Genomic DNA, 17,025 nt, shown 5'->3' with positions numbered 1-17,025 from the left:
CACCCCTTGAGTAGCAAAGCTGTTAGAGAAATTACTCTCTGAACGTGGGAAACCTTGAAAGAGCAGCAGCCTTGTGTGTGACACACACAGAGAGATCAGGGCTTCCTCTGTGATGAGCTACAGCCTACGTGCATACTCAGTCATGTCTGACTCTTTGAGACCCCATGGACTGTAGCCCACCAGGCTCCTTGTTCATGGGCTTCTCCAGGCAAGAATACTGGAGCGGGTTGCTTCTCCAGGGGATCTTCCCAACCCAAGGATCAATCCTGCATCTCCTGCATTGACAGGCGGATTCTTTACCCACTGAGCCACCTGGGAAGCCCATCAAACTAGCAGCCCTGGGGCCAAATCTGCCCCTCCCATGACTGTTTTTGTAAATAAAGTTTTATTGGAACACAGATCCCATACATTTCTATATTGTCCAGGGTTAGTTGTGCACTGCTTTGGCTGAGTTGAGCTGTGGTGACAGAAACTATGTGTCTCCTAAAATCTAAAATATCTACCACCCAGCGCTTTAGAGAAAAATGTGTCCCCTGTCTACAGCATCTTCAAGGTGCTCCAGAAGGCTATGTACTGGGACTCCCAGCCACCCGAGGGTGGTTGACTTGAAAACTTAAAAACAAAATCACAGACTCACACCCACACATACACTTATGTGCACACACACAGCCACACCTGCAGCTATTAGCAACAGCTCTCAGACTGGCTCTCAGAGGACGTGGCTCCAGGCGCGCGGAGGTGATGGGTGATGGATTAGAGCTTGAACGTGGTCCAGGAGCACTTGGAATGCCCTAAGCAGTGAGGGAGACAGGTCTTGAGCCCCCATTTGCTGGATAAGGAAATGGGGGCCCCCACAGCCCAGGGCTCTGAGTGAGGTGTGAGTTCCACAGCTGGTTTGTGTTAGGGCTTGGATGGAACCCCAGTCTCCTGACTTCCTGCCCAGGACTCTTACCCTGCAAGGAGGCCCCTGTGGCTGGGAATCTGTCTGGAGCCGGGGCGGGGGGTGGGGAGGAGAGGGGGGCGTTGGGAAGGTAGAGGGGTGTTGTTAACAAAAAGCTCTTTGGTTCCTCAGGTGGGGCTGGGGGTTTGGGGGTTGGGGGATTGACCCACCTTCTACTCGGAGCCGACCCTCCCGGAGCCACTTTATAGAAGCTGAGAAAGAGGACACTCCTCCCCCACTGCGCAGGCAACCCCTGCCTTGATCCCTTACACCCTAATAAGTGAGTTGATGGAATTTGAGCCCTGGACTGGAGGTCTGAGGGGACTGAAGTTGCCTGCAGAGACAAACTCTGAGTTTCCTATTGTCTGACATTAAACAACACAACAATTATCCCCAAGGAAAAATCTTTTAAGGGACTGAACACTGCAGGATGGGAGCTGGGTGTAGGGTGGGCAGGAAGGACAGCCTCATGGCACGTGCCTGCACTGGACTAAGCATTTTATATACAGTATCTCATTTAATCTGCACGGTAACCTGGTGGGTTATTTGTTATTATTTTTATGCTAACTTTATAGCATGATAATAAAAGCATGGGTTTCCCAGGTGACTCCATGGTAAAGAATCTGCCTGCCAAGCAGAAGATGTGGGGTTCTATCCCTGGGTTGGGAAGATCCCCTGGAGAAGGAAATGACAACCCAATACAGTATTCTGGCCTTCCCTGGTGGCTCAATTGGTAAAGAATCCACCTGCAATGTGGGAGACCTGGGTTCAATCCCTGGGTTGGGAAGATCCCCTGGAGAAGGGGACTGGCTACCCACTCCAGCTTTCTGGCCTGGAGAATTCCATGGACTATACAGTCCATGGGGTCACAAAGAGTCAGACACGACTGAGTGACTTTCACTTTCGCTTCACATTCACAGTATTCTTGCCTGGGAAATCCTATGGACAGAGGAGCCCGGCAGGCTACAGTCCACTATAGTCCATGGGGTCGCAAAGGGTCGGACACGACTTAGCAACTAAGCAACAACAAAAATAGAACAAGTGCCCCGGACAATGTCTGGCCCCATAGACGGGGCTACTTAGTGAAGAGGCTCAGTGGATACTGAATAGACGAATACATACGGCACAGAGAGGGTAAGCGACTTGTTGAAGGGCACACAGTGGGAAAGAGCCGGAGCTGGTGTTTGAACCTAGATCTGTGTGACTGCAGAGAGACTCAGTGAGCTGAAGGGACCTGCCTCCCTTGCCCCCTATGCCTGGCACATGGGAGGCTTAGAACTACCCCTTTCTCAGTCTAGGGCCTGGGGACTATCCTTCCCAACTGAGTTCCAGCTTTGGGCCAAGGCTGCGGAGACTCCTCCCGTGGGGTGAGCCCCTGGGCCAATCCCACAGCAGGCAGCCCTTCACCCTGCCCAGGATGCCTCCCCAGCTCAGGGACTGGGGAGAAAGGTAGACGGGGAAGGAGGGTGAGAGCTCTCTAGCTGGCCAAGGGAAGATGGAAGGAGGGGCACGATGGCTTTTTCCAGGGTGTGTTTGTGGGAGGAACATGCACGCACAGGCACGGGCTTGCTTTGGGAAGAGTAAGACCTGGTACCAATGCTTTTTAAGTTACCGCAAAGGAGTGTCGCTAGCTTCGTGTGCCAGCAGTGAAGGGCTTTATACACTAGCTATACGCTTTATACACTTTCCAAGAGCTCCTTCTCTGAAGCCTGGCACAGTGGCCTCACGTCCACTCTGTGGAGTAGCTGTGATCCCCATTTTACTAGAAAGGCTCAGAGAGCCTAGGACACTTGCCTGAGGTCACCCAGCTTGGATGTGCTGGGGCTGGGATTTGGAGAGAGTCAGGTCATCTGGTGCCAATGTCTTTGCTTTCTTCTTAAGCAGATACCTCATGGTGTGCCTCGCTCCATCTAGGGAGGAAGCATTCATTAAGCATCTACTAATTAGTGGGCTTCCCAGGTGGTGCAATGGTAAAAAATCTGCCTACCAATGCAGGAGACTCGGGTTCTATCCCTGAGGCAGGATACTTGGGTTCTATCCCTGAGATCCCCTGGAGTAGGAAATGGCAACCCACTCCAGTATTCTTACCTGGAAAATTCCATGGGCAGAGGAGCCTGGCAGGCTGCAGCCCACAGGATCACAAATAGTTGGATACCACTGAATGACTGAGCAATTGGTCGCTATGTACAGCTTTTAGCAAAATGCCTGGCACACTGTCGGCACTATTTTAAGTGTTAGATGATATTATTACTATGTCCCGGGCACTGATTGGTTTAGGCAGTGGGGATTCAGCAGAGAGCAAAACAAAAATCCCTCCCCACATGGAGCTTACTCCCTGGTAGAGGATGAGGGACAACATTAATGAGTTGTTGTTGTTCAGTAGCTCAATCGTGTCCAACTCTTTGCGACCCCGTGGACTGCAGCATGCCAGGCTTCCCTGTCCTTCACTATCTCCCAGAGTTTGCTCAAACTCATGTCCATTGAATCGGTGATGCCATCCAACCATCTCATCCTCTGTCACCCCCTTTCCTCCCACCTTCAATCTTTCCCAGCATTAGGGTCTTTTCCAGTGAGTTGGCTCTTTGCATCAGGTGGCCAAAGAACTGAAGCTACAGCTTCATTATCAGTCCTTCCAATAAACATTCAGGGTTGATTTCCTTTAGGATTGACTGGTTTGATCTCCTCGCTGTCCAAGGGATTCTCAAGAGTCTTCTCCAACACCACAGTCCAAAAGCATCAGTTCTTCAGCTCTCAGCCTTCTTTATGGTCCAACTCTCACATGACTCATGGTCTAAATCTGTACGTGACTACTGGGAAAACCATAGCTTTGACTATATGGACCTTTGTCAGCAACGTGTTCTCTGCTTTTTAATATGCTGTTTAGGTTTGTCATAGCTTTTCTTCCCAGGAGCAAGCGTCTTTTAATTTCATGGCTGCAGTCACCATCCACAGTGATTTTGGAGCCCAAGAAAATAAAGTCTTGGGCTAATAAAATAAAGACTGTTTCCATTGTTTCCCCATCTATTTGCCATGAAGTGATGGGACAGGATGTCATGATCTTTGTTTTTTGAATGTTGACTTTTAAGCCAGCTCTTTCACTCTCCTCTTTTACCTTCATCAAGAGGCTCTTTAATGAATAAAGCACAGTATGTCAGAAGGTATAAGGACTATAGAGAAAAGAAAGCAGAATTTGAACAATTGGGAGTGCTAGCTGGTTTGGGGGTTGTAAGTTTAAAGGAAATGATCAGAGAAAGGTCTTCTGGGCATTTTAGCCATAACCAGAAGGGCATGAGGGAATGAGCCATGTGGAGATCTGGGGAAGGAGCGTCCCTGGCAGAGGGAACAGTTCGTGCAAAGGCCCTGTGGTGGGAGCATGCTGGGTTAGATGTGGATTGTGAGATACACCAGCTCCATGGGCAGGTAGGTGGGTGAGTGGGTGAATGAATGTCTCAAACACCTCTATCTTCTTCCCCCTGCAGAGGGTGGTAAAGGTGTTTGAGACATTCATTCCGTGTGTGTGTGTGTATGTGTGTGCGCGCGCGCATGCACACATGCACATAACAGGTGCCTTGGGTCTGAGTGATTCTGAGCTGCAGAGCATGTACAGACCTGCCCAGGTCTTCTCACCCGGCAAGGCTGCCTGTGCTCTGAGCTTCCTGCCTGCCTGGGCCAAGGTCTGGATGATCTAGGTGACCACGGTGCGGGACAAGGGCACAGCTCTGGGCTGGGGGTCGGAGCACCATGATTTCCAATTGCTGATGTCAGATTTCCCCCAGAAACTTGAAAACCCTGTGATGAGGCAGCCACTTTTCCCCCAGGTCCCTTGCTGGAAACCCAAGCCCATGGCGCACAGATCACACACATGCACGTCTCCAAAAATACCTTCAAGGGATGAAATTACTCCCGTGACTCCACTTGGGGTTTTCCTGCCGAGATGAACAGTCTTGAGTTGCCCCTCCAAGTCCCTAACCGGAGTCCTCAATCCATCTCTTTCCCCTTGGGACTCTTTAGCGTTTGCACATCTCTATCACCTGCATCAGTGTTTCCTGACTCTGGCTGCACCTTTAGGGAGTTCCTAAAACCTTCTGACACCCACTGTACCCTGGGCCAATGAAATCTGAATCTCTGGTGGAGGGGGGCAGACAGCTGCAGTTTTAAAAACTGTCCAGATAATGCTAATGGGCAAACAAATGCAAGAATTAACACCCATTACAATTAGATAGCATTTTGTCTTTAATAGAATTTCTCCCTTAAAAAAGTTATTTTAAAAGGAAACCTTAGATCTGATAAGATTGTGGGGATTTTTCCTCCTCTTTTGATCCTGGGGGAGAGAGGTAAGTTTATCATACGTCTTGGCTCCTAGCACATATGTTTGTACAAAGCCCCTCATTTCCTTGTTTACCCCCTTAATCCCTAAACTTCAGGGTAACTCCTATTCTCCCATAGATGACCTTGCCCTCGGGGACTACTTGAATGAATGAATGAATATGACCTCTTTAAAGAATGTTGACCTATTGATTTAAATGTTGTTCAGTCACTCAGCCGTATTTGACTTTGCAGCCCCATGGACTGCAGCACACCAGGCTCCTCTGTCCTTCACTATCTCCTGAAATTTGCTCAAATTCATGTCCATTGAGTCAGTGATGCAATCTAACCACTCCTCCTCTGCCACCCGTTTAAATGTATTCTTACAAAACGTGGATTGCCGTTGCATGTATATGGATCTTTACTTTTCTCCAAAGGGATTGTATCAAATAGCTCATTCTGTTTCCCAGTTTCCTCACCTTGCATCGTTCTTATGGATGTGAGGTTAATCCCCCCCTTCTCTGGGCTGCCCAAATCCTCCACCTGCTCATTTACCATTTTTTACATGTCCGTCTCTGTGGTCACAGGCAGCTGGGTGCTGCCGGCTCACTGAACCTCCTTGACACGTATGTTTCAGAGTGTTCTTGGGCTCCTTCAGTGTATATAGTATAGACCAGGAGTGGATATGCTGGGATACGTGGATTACCCTCTCAGACTCTGAGCTCTTCTCCTTGGGGGACGTCATGGAATTTGGGGTCTAGGGACCAGGCTGTCCCGGAGCTCAGAGCTCAGTCTTGGCACCCTAGCTTCCTGCTGAGCCTGAAGGCCAAGGCCATTCTGTCTCCAGCCCCTGCCTCTGGTCAGCCCACATGGTCTCTGTCTCCTGCCCCTTGGGGGTCACATTCCTCAAACTTCTGGAAGCTGAGTCACTGCCCCCAGGGGCTCTTGGAGGTGCGCAGGCATCCGGGGCTGCCCCCAAGACAGAGTGTGTGTATGTGTGTGTGTGTGTGTGTATTTTTCTTTGCTTCCAGTGAAGAGGACCCTGGCTGTGAGTGACGGAGGCTGGACAGGAGGTTTGGAGCATCATTTCTCGGCAGAGTTTAGACCCGCCTGGGCAGATTTGCTTTGGGTGTGAGTCATCAGCGGGTTCTAGAACAGCCAATTCTGGAAAACCCCTTCTGTTCTGGAAAATTCACAGGCAGGCCTGTTCAAGAAATGCCGGGGTGGGGGGGTGGGAAGGGGCGGTGGCATGGAGAAAAAGCAAGAGTCGGTTCCAGCTGCCCCACCACGCCGCCAAAAGCCAGCCCCGAGGAGGAGACGAGGGGCAAGGGGCTTCATAGGTGCCCCTCAGCACCCTCCTTCACCGTCACCCTTCCTGATTTTACCTGCCCCCCTCCCCCCACTGCCCCGTCACCTGGGCTGTTACTCACTTTACATGTTTCATTCAAGTCGTAAAATGTAATTATATTATTCTATGGATGGAAAATCAACAGCATTTGCCAGGAGTAGAGTAGCTGGGTTTCCCAGGTGGCGCAAGTGGTGAAGAACCTGCCTTTCAATGCAGGAGACATAAGAGACATGGGTTTTGATCCCTTGGTCGGGAAGATTCCCCTGGAAGAGGGAATGGCACCCCACTCCAGTATTCTTGCCTGGAGAATGCCATAGACAGAGCCTCGCAGGCTACAGCCCATAGGGTCACAAAGAGTCCTACATTACTGAAGCGACTTAACACACGCACACATGGTGGAAAGATACATATAACGAAAGCAGAGCAGGCTTATTAGCCTGTAACTGGAGCCTGGTGCCTGCAGAAGTCTCTGGATCCCCCAGCTGCTCTGTGCCAATCAAGGGAGATGAGCAAGTGTTGGGAGGCTGTGCCAGGACAGGCTGGCCTCACGCTCCTGGAAGTGGTCCTCAGGTTTGAAAAATAATTAGTGAGCTTTAGTTCCCTGGGAGCTGCTGTCTTCCTGCCCTACTGCTGTGCTCACATGAGAGTTCCCGGAAAACTGAAATGTATTGGATGCCTCTTGTGATGGCATTTTCCCACCAATATCCTGCCCACTAAAGGCATTCAAATATGTGTTGTTAACAGGGAAAAAGGAACTTGAACTTCTGTGATGGTAAAGATGGTCACTTCCCAGGTGGTCCTACTAGTGGTAAAGAATCCAGCTGCCAATGAAGGAAACGTAAGAGACATGGGTTTGATCTCTGGATCAGGAAGATCCCCTGGAGGAGGGCATGGCAACCCACTCCAGTACTCTTGCCTGGAGAATCCCATGGACAGAGGAGCCTGGCGGGCTACAGTCCATAGGGTTGCAAAGAGTCAGAGAGGACTGAAGCAATTTAGCACGGCACAGCACAAAGATGGTCGTAGTTGTGGTAAGGGCTGATGGGTGCTTAATGTGCGGATATACTTAGTCACTTCAATTGTGTCCAACTCTTCGTAACCCCATGGACTGTGGCCCATGAGACTCCTCTGTCCATGGGATTCTCCAGGCAAGAATACTGGAGTGGGTTGCCATGCCCTCCTCCAGGGCATCTTCCTGACCCAGGGACTGAATCCATGTCTCCTGCATTGGCAGGCAGGTTCCTTACCACTAGCACCATCTGGGAAGCCCAGGCGCTTAACAAATCCTGCCTAAAGAAGTGGGCAAATAATCCACTAGAACAGGGGTCCCCAACCTCTGGGATCTAATGCTTGATGATCTGAGGTAGAACTGATGTAATAATAATAGAAATAAATTGCACAATAAATGTAATGCTCTTGAATCATCCTGAAACCATACCCTGCCTCATTGGTCCATGGAAAGCCCATCTCCCATGAAACTTGTCTCTGGTGCCAAGGAGGTTGGGGACCTCTATACTAGAATGTAACTCCTTGAAGATGGTGTTTTCTACCTGTTCTGGGCACTGCTGTGTCCACTACCTACAACAATGCTTAGCACCCAATAGGTGACTCATCCACAGTTAAGTCAATGAGCGAATCAATAAATCCATAAGTCAGCGAGTGAATGAAGAAATGATTGAGCATGTGAATGAATGTCAGCCCTTTCGCTAGAGTCAAGAGAGAGGCCTTTTCATCATCAAAGAAAATCTACAGAAAATAAATGCTGGAGAGGGTGTGGATAAAAGGGGGCCCTCCTACACTGTTGGTGGGAACGTAAATTGGTGCAGCCACGGTGGAAAAACAGTATGGAGGTTTTTCCAAAAACTAGAGTTACCATATGATCCAACAATCCCATTCCTGGAGAAAACTCTAATTCAAAAAGATGCATGCACTCCAGTGTCCATAGTGGCACTATTCACAATAGCCAAGACATGGCAATGACCTAAAGGTCCATGGATAGATGAATGGATAAAGAACATGTGGTATGTAATGGAACGCTACTCATTCATAAAACACAATGAAACAATGCCATTTGCAGCAGCATGGGTGGGCCTAGAGATTATCAGACTAAGTGAAGTAAATCAGACAGACAAAGACAAATGCCATATGATGCCCCTTATACATGGAATCCAAACTATGATACAAATCAACGTATTTGCAAAACTGACTCACAGACACAGAAAACAAATTTATGGTTACCAAAGGGGGAAAGGGGTGGGGGGATACATGAGGAGTTTGGGATGAGCAGACACACGCTTCCCTGGTGGCTCAGACGGCAAAAAATCTGCCTGCAATGCAGGAGGTCAGGTTTGATCTCTGGGTCAGGAAGATTCCCCTGGAGGAGGGGATGACTTCCCACTCCAGTATTCTTGCCTGGAGAATCCCATGGACAGAGGAGCCTGGTGGGCTAACAGTCCATGGGGTCGCAAAGAGTTGGACACCACGGAGCGACTAACAGCCTCACTTGCGTGGTGTGAGTTGAGGGTCCACACACTTCTATACATAAAATAAACAAGGATCTCCTGCATGGCACAGGGAACTGTGCTCAATGTCTTGTAATGAAGCATAATGGGGCTTCCCAGGTGGCTCAGTGGTAAAGAACCTGCCTGCCCCCAATCCTCCTGCTTGGCAGGTGGATGCTTTACCAATGAGCCACCTGGGTTGGAAGGCCCAGTTTTCTTCTTCAGTGTATTGGGCATGCTCTCTGAGGTTTGCATACCTTCCTATCCAAAGGGCAAGTTTCTGAGAAAAATCCCCTGGGCTGCTAAGGAGCTAGTGTTCCCCACTCGGTGGAGCGTTTACCTTCCCACGTGCTGGGCACGGAACATTCTTACGGGATAGCATTTATCAGCCTCTGGTTGGCATTGCTCTGGTCTGGGTGAGGAACAGGTGAGGGGCCAGTCTCCCTCTCTGGTGGAATTTGAAAGAGGCAGCTCAGCACCCCTTCCCACCCCACCCTCAGATAACTCTGCCTCTGTCTCAGCCCCAGGAGGAAAAGAGCATCCCTTTGTTTTCTTGAAACAGAGACGTGTTCTCTTTGTAGGCTTTTTTTTTTTTTTTTTTTTTTCCCCTTAGGGTAGGGCTTCCCAGCTGTCTCAATGGTAAAGAACCCACCTGCCATTACAGGAGACAGGAAACTCGGGTTTGATCCCTGGGTCGGGAAAAATCCCCTGGAGGAGAGCATGGCAACCCACTCGAGTATCCTTGCCTGGAGAATCCCATGGACAGAGCAGCCTGGCGGGCTACTGCCCACAGGGTGACAGAGAGTTGGACACAACTGAGTGACTAAGCACGCATGCAAATTCATCATTGACCAGGGCATGCGGGGTGATTTTTCCAGAGACTAATGCCTCTGGCCAGCGATTTTTATTTTGGCTGGCCAAAATTAATTCCTGTTATTTCACTAACACTTTGTGGGTTATTATATTCAGTAGTTTCACCTGTGTGTGTGTACGCTAAGTCGCTTCAGTCATGTCCGACTCTTTACAACCCTATGGAATGTAGCCCACCAGGCTCCTCCGTCCATGGGATTTCCCAGGCAAGAATACTGGAGTGGGCTGCCCTGAGCTCCTCCAGGGGACCTTATCGACCCAAGGGTTGAATCTGCGTCCTTTCTGTCTCCTGCATTGGCAGGTGGATTCTTTATCACTGTGCCACCTGAGAAGCCACACCTGTAAAGTCTTCTCCGGCACCAAGAGTTTCATTTTCACTTTCCATTTCAGAATCCATCACTAAGATTTTTTTGTCTTTTTTTTTGGTCTAATATTCTAATATTCACATCATCTGAATCAGAATTATACTCTGAAGGACTGTCATCTTCTAAGATACTGGTATATGTGTTGTTCAGAAAATCAGAAAAAGTATCTGCATAAAATTCAATGAAAAATACTTCTTTACTTAACATTTTGCAATGCATCACTTTTGAAAATTTTCGGTAATAAATTTGCATTTATAATATACATAAGGTTGGAACAAAAACCCCTAAGGGAGCAAAATATGAATGATAATGACAGTCAGAAGTTGGATAATGAATCTTTGATCAACTTTAAGTTCTAACAGCTTTACACAGTGGTGTTAATTGTATCACTGTCTAAAAACATATTGATACATCTCCAGTCAATAATGTTTGGGTGACAAAAGATATATTAATATGTCTGTAGTCAATAACGTGTTAAGGTAATAGGGAAGTGAAGACTTTACTTCTTTGGGGAAAAAAATCTCTTTTAAGCAATTTCTTGTTGCCCATAGAACATGGGATCAATCCAGCTAAAATAGTCATGTTATGATTTGTGAGTATTTCATCAGTTCAGTTCAGTCACTCAGTCATGTACGACTCTTTTCGAGCCCATGAACTGCAGCATGCCAGGCTTCCCTGTCCATCACTAACTCCGGGAACTTGCTCAAATTCATGTTCAAAGAGTTGGTGATGCCATCCAACCATCTCATCCTGTCGTCCCCTTCTCCTCCTGCCTTCAGTCTTTCCCAGCATCAGGGTCTCTTCCAGTGAATCAGTTCTCTGCATCAGGTGGCCAAAGGATTGGAGTTTCAGCTTCAGCATCAGTCCTTCCAATGAATATTCAGGACTGATTTCCTTTAGGATTGACTGGTTTGATCTCCTTGCAGTCCAAGGGACTCTCAAGAGTGTTCTCCAACACCACAGTTTAAAAGCATTAATTCTTTAGTGTTCATGTCAAAGAGAAAAACAGTATGACTATAAAGTCCCTAAAAGTGAGACAGGGTCTTAGACATGCAGTCCCCAGCCCATTCAGGAGCACTGGTATACTCACATGTAACAGTTCTCTGCATATTAAAATCTGTGACAGGACCATATAAATTTCAGGGTACACTGGTCCAAAACTTCAGTGTGCATAAGTACCCTTGGGAAACTAACTAAAAATCTAGACTTCAAGGTCCCACTGTGATTCATTCGTTCATTCAGTGGATGTTTATTGAGCTCCTACTATGAGTAGAGTTGCCATATTTAGCAAATAAGAATTCAGGATGTCCACTTAAACTTGAATTTCAGAGCAACAGCAAACAACTTTCTAGTGTAAGTATGTCTTATGCAATAGTTGAGATACAACAGTATATCCCCTACATATATGAACCTTCAAGTTGTGAACTTTCAAAGATGTCAATGTGCATTCCATTAACATCAGGAGTGAGTGAAATTGCAGCTTGCTCTCCTGGGTCGGGAAGATCCCCTGGAGGAGGAAATGGCAACCCACTCCAGCATTCTTGCCTGAAAAATCCCACGGACAGAGAAGTCTGGTGGGCTACAGTCCACAGGGTCGAAAAGAATCAGACACGACTAAGTGACTATGCATACACACTCCATCTCCCATTGCTGACGATCCTTCAGCTCTGCCATCTCCCACCTCTTCTACTTCCTCGAGTCAGTAATTCTTCTTGCCTGTTCACTCGATGCCAGCCCCTGTATGCCAGGTGTTGTTCTGTAGTATTGTAGTTTCAAGGTACTGTACTATAAGAGTAAAAATGTTTTAATTTTTGTTTGTTTATCTATTATTTGTGTGAAAAGTATTATAAAACCTATTAGAGTACAGTACTGTATCGCCAATTGTGTTAATTGGTATCTAGGCTAACCTTGTTGGACTTAGGAACGAATTGGACTTACTGTACTAAAAATGCTTTGTTGTCAGTCTGAAATTCACATTTAACTGGGCATGCTGTATTTTATCTGACAGCCCTCACTCTGCACCGAGCTCTGCTCCTGGCGATGGGTGGGGAGGATGTAGCAATGGATAAAGCAAAGCCCCCTGACCTCTTGGAGCTCACATGCTGGTGAGGGAGACAGAAAAGCCCATAGATTAATTGAAGGAAGGATGTTGAGGGACACTGTGGCAGGGTACCATTCCAGGCTTGTCCAGAACAGAGCGCACGTCACCTCGCTATTTGTTGTTGTTGAGTCGCTGAGTCGTGTCCAACTCCTTTGCGACACCAGGGACTGTAGCCCGCGAGGCTCCTCTGTCCAGGGGAGTTCCCAGGCAAGAATACTGGAGTGGGCTGTCACTACCTCCCCACTGGGCCCTGCCAAGTCTGGGAGGGGTGTCAGCGCAGTCCACCTCTAAAGAACCTCCTTGCAGGTGAAGGGCACCATGAAAACTAGAACTGCTCACAGATCTAGAGCTGCCGGGGATGACAGGGAAGAGAACGGAAGGTTTATACACAATGACGTGTCATAACTTCAGTACACTCAGTTCTGGGGGGTGCTTATGGTTGGTTAAATGCAAGTTCTTCCCTGGTGGCTCAGAGGGTGAAGAATCTGCCTGCAATGCGGGAGACCAGGGTTCGATCCCTGGGTTGGGAAGATTCCCCTGGAGGAGGGCATGGCAACCCCCTCCAGTGTTCTTGCCTGGAGAATCCGCGTGGACAGAGGAGCCTGGTGGGTTGCGGTCTGCGGGGTGGCAAAGAGTCAGACACGGCCGAGCGGCTAAGCACACGAGTGCGACTTCAGGTTCCTTCCGATACCGCAAACGTTCCCCGCAGACGCTGCAGGAGATCTTCCAGACGGAGAACACCATCATGCTACTGGAAAGGTCCATCATGGCCAAGGAGTGCCCGCTGAAGGTGGCGCAGACGAGGCTGGAGTGCCGCACCCGGCGCCCCAACGTGGAGCTGTGCAGGGACACCGCCCAGTTCAAGTGAGCCGCGGGGTGGGGCCGGGGGCCGGCAGGGGAGGGGCAGGGGAGAGCTGGGTCTGGAAATGGCCCTCCACCCATCAGGAGACCCGGGTCTACGACTCCACAGGGCACTGGGTGGGGGCCTGGGGCTCTGAGGACGCCCTTGGTAGCCTCCCCACCCACGGAGGCCACTCCTCTGCGCTGCCGCCTTCTCAGCCAAGTGAGGATGGTTTTGTAGGTCTGTGCTGCCGGGAACTCTCCAAGCCAATGAGACGGCGCCGCCCAGCCCGGAGGTGTGGTCCTTGCCCTTTGATCGCTCCACCCCCGCCCCCCCACCTCCATCTAGGCTCCGGTGAAAGAGGCGCCCAGCCCACACCTCACCCATCCCCCAGCGCCCTTTCTGTGAAATTCTCACCTGCGAGCCCTCCGAATAGCCCAAGCCTGCCCGTCCCACTTAGCTAAGGAGCTGCTTCTCTTGAGGGGAAAGGGGCACAAGGCTCGCTGCAGGCCCAGAAACAGGGTTTGTGAGTCTAGGGGTGGGGGTTTGGGACGGCAGGATGATCAGGCAAGGAAGGAAATGGCCATTGGACTTGGGGAGTATTTTCCTGTGACCCTGCTGTGTGACTTGGGGCTGGTCGCTTGACTGCTCTGTTCCCTCCAAGCTCAGGACACTGTCTTCACTCTCTGTGGCCGCGTGACAGGCACCCCCACAACTCAGTGGCTTGTCTTCCTTCTGAGCTGAGATGATGGGGCAAAGAGAGCTGGAGGAGTAAAGAGGAGGAAGAAAAATATTCAGAGAGAAAATGCTGAGTGGTGCCATGAGCTGAGTTTCTACAGCCTTGGTCACTGCCTGGGAATAAAATTCAGGTTCTTATTTGCACAAACTGCATATCAAGTGGTCAGGAGCTATGTGTGGCTGGAGGCATAGAACAGAATATCTCCATCGCTGCCGAAAATTCTGCTGGACAGCGCTGGCTGAGAGAGCCTCAAGGAAAGAAGGGTCTCCAGGCTGCTGATGTCACCTCTCTCTAGCTCAGGCTTGTCACAGGGAAGCTCACCCTGATATCAGCCCAGGGTCTCCTAGCAGCATGTCCTCTAGTTCTGAGCACTGTCTCTCCCCCCACCTCCAGGTGGGTCCCAGCCCCACAACCAACCCACCATCACAGCTCACCAGGTGTACGTGACCCAGGGCTGCTGTGACAAATGACCAACAAGCTGGCTAGTTTAAAACAACAGAATTTCTCCTCTGAAACTTGCAAAGGCCAAACCTCTGAAATTAGAGTATCAGCAGGGTTGATTCTCTCTGGGGGTTCTGAGAGAGCATCTTCTCCCAGCCCCTCTCCTGGCTCCTGGTGGTGGCTGGCAGCCCTTGGCTTGTAGCTGCATCATTGCATCTGCCTCCTTCTTCACATGGTCTTCTTCCCTGTGTATCTCTGTGTCTCAGATCTTCCCCTGCTTTCTCCTATAAGGAGATCAGTCATTGGATTTAGGGTCCATATCCCTGGTGACTGAGACAGTAAATAATGTGCCTGCAACACAAGAGATCCGGGTTTGATCCCTGGGTCAGGAAGATCCCCTGGAGGAGGGCAAGGCAACCCATTCCAGTATTCTGGCCTGGAACATCCCACGGACAGAGGAGCCTGGTGTGGTGCAGTCCATGGGGTCGCACAGAGTCAGACAGGACTGAGCGACTGAACACAGCACACTTAATGGAGGGTAATTTCATCTCAGGATCCTTAACTGAATTCCATCAACAAATATCCTACTTCCAAAAAGCATCACATTCATAGGTACTGGGGTTCAGACGTGGTGTCTGGTATCTTTCACTCAGCATCATGTCTCCATCCATGTTGTAGTACATATCAGCACTTCATTCCTTTTCATTCAGTTCAGTTCGGTTCGGTTCAGTCGCTCAATCATGCCCAGCTCTTTGCGACCCCATGAACTGCACCACATCAGGCTTCCCTGTCCATCACCAACTCCCGGAGCTTGCTCAGACTCATGTCCATTGAGTCAGTGATGCCATCCAACCATCTCCTCCTCTGTTGTCCCCTTCTCCTCCTGCCCTCAATCTTCCCAGCATCAGAGTCTTTTCCAATAAGTCAGTTCTTTGCATTCTTTTCATTACATCTGAATAATATCCCCATGTGGGGACAAAGCATATTTTGTGCATCCATTCATCTGTCGATGGACATTTTGGGTTGTTTCCACCTTTTGACTCTTGTTGTTAGCGCCGTGGGCTTCCCTGATGGCTCAGACGTTAAAGGATTTGCCTGCAATGCAGGAGACCTGGATTCAATCCCTGGGTAGGGAAGATCCCCCGAAGAAGGGAATAGCTACCCACACCAGTATTCTTGCCTGGAGAATTCCATGGACAGAGGAACCTGGCTGGCTATAGTCCATGCAGTTGCAAGTGAAGTCGCTCAGTCATGCCCGACTCTTTGTGACCCCATGGACAGTAGCCTGCACCAAGCTCCTCCGTCCATGGGATTTTCTAGGCAAGAGTACTGGAGTGGGTTGCCATTTCCTTCTCCAGGGAATCTTCCCGACCCAGGGATCGAACCCAGGTCTCCCGCATTGTAGACAGACGCTTTACCATCTGAGCCACTGGGGAAGTCTCTTGCAGTTGCAAGAGTCAAACACAACTGAGCAACTAACACTTTCACTCACTTTTCATTAGTGCCACACGAGTATTTGTGCAAGGATTTGAGTTTCTGTTTATACTTCCCTGGTAGCTTAGCTGGTAAAGAACCTGCCTGCAATTCAGGAGACCCTGGTTCGATTCCTGGGTCAGGGAGATCCGCTGGAGAAGGGATAGGCTACCCACTCCAGTATTCATGGGCTTCCCTGGTGGTTCAGCTGGTGAAGAATCCACCTGCAATGTGGGAGACCTGGGTTTGATTCCTGGGTTGGGAAGATCCCCTGGAGAAGGGAAAGGCTACCCACTCCAGTATACTGGCCTGGAGAACTCCATGGACTGGATAGTCCATGGGGTCGCAAAGAGTCGGACACAACTGAGCAGCTTTCACTTCACTTCACTTTTAGTTCTTGTGGGTCCTGTCTTGAGTCTGCGCTTAACTGAGGAACTGCCGGCTTGTTTTCTGAACATCCCGTCTGTGTCTCCCTTTGTGCTCCCCATCCTCAGCAGCTCTGCAGCGTATTCACCTGCCTGCCTGCCCCGCCCCTGTCTTCCCTGCTGGCTGAGCCCTGCCCACCTGGCTTTCTGAGTCTCCCAGCGCCTGGCACATGGGAGAGGCACCTGTGCCCTCCAGCTGGCCGAACCCGCCTTCCCCTCTGCTCTGTCCCCAGGCTAGTGAATGAGGTGTTCACCATCGACGACACCCTGCAGACCCTCAAGCTGAGGCTGCGGGAGACCCGGGATACACTGCAGCTGTTGGTCATGACCAAGTGCCGGCTGGAGCACGAGCTGGCCATCAAGGCCAACACCCTATGCATCGACAAGGAGAAGTGCATGGCGATGAGGAAGACCTTCCCCAGCACCCCATGCATGGGCATCTGCCCTTGAGCCTGCCCCCTCCCCGCACCCCCACCCCGCCCTGCTCCACGCACACGCCTTACATAGCACAGAATGCGCAAAGGCAGAAAAACAAAAATAAAAGAAAGTGTCATTTTTTTCCCTTTCCTCCTATCATGGAAAAAAATAATATGTGTATATACATATATATAAAGAGCCAAAATAAATGTGCCCAAACCAGAGAACTGGGAGCTCGTTCCTTGCTGCAGAACCGGCC

At 49.7% G+C, this 17,025-nt stretch overlaps 1 protein-coding gene across 1 annotated transcript in view; it reads left to right on the top strand.

The window, feature by feature from the left end:
• Positions 1–16,799, top strand: part of TEKT5 (tektin 5) — a 47,028-nt gene extending 30,229 nt beyond the window's left edge. The window contains exons 6-7 of the mRNA XM_061153959.1: positions 13,140–13,294; positions 16,583–16,799. Coding sequence (XP_061009942.1) covers positions 13,140–13,294; positions 16,583–16,799 — 372 coding nt within the window. The remainder of the gene's footprint in view (positions 1–13,139; positions 13,295–16,582) is intronic.
• The last annotated feature ends 226 nt before the right edge of the window (positions 16,800–17,025 follow it).

This window comes from Dama dama, chromosome 10 (genome assembly GCF_033118175.1).
Source record: "Dama dama isolate Ldn47 chromosome 10, ASM3311817v1, whole genome shotgun sequence".
Classification (NCBI taxonomy): Eukaryota; Metazoa; Chordata; class Mammalia; order Artiodactyla; family Cervidae; genus Dama; species Dama dama.
Note: the sequence above shows the minus strand (reverse complement) of the source record. Positions and strands in the feature narration are given on the sequence as shown.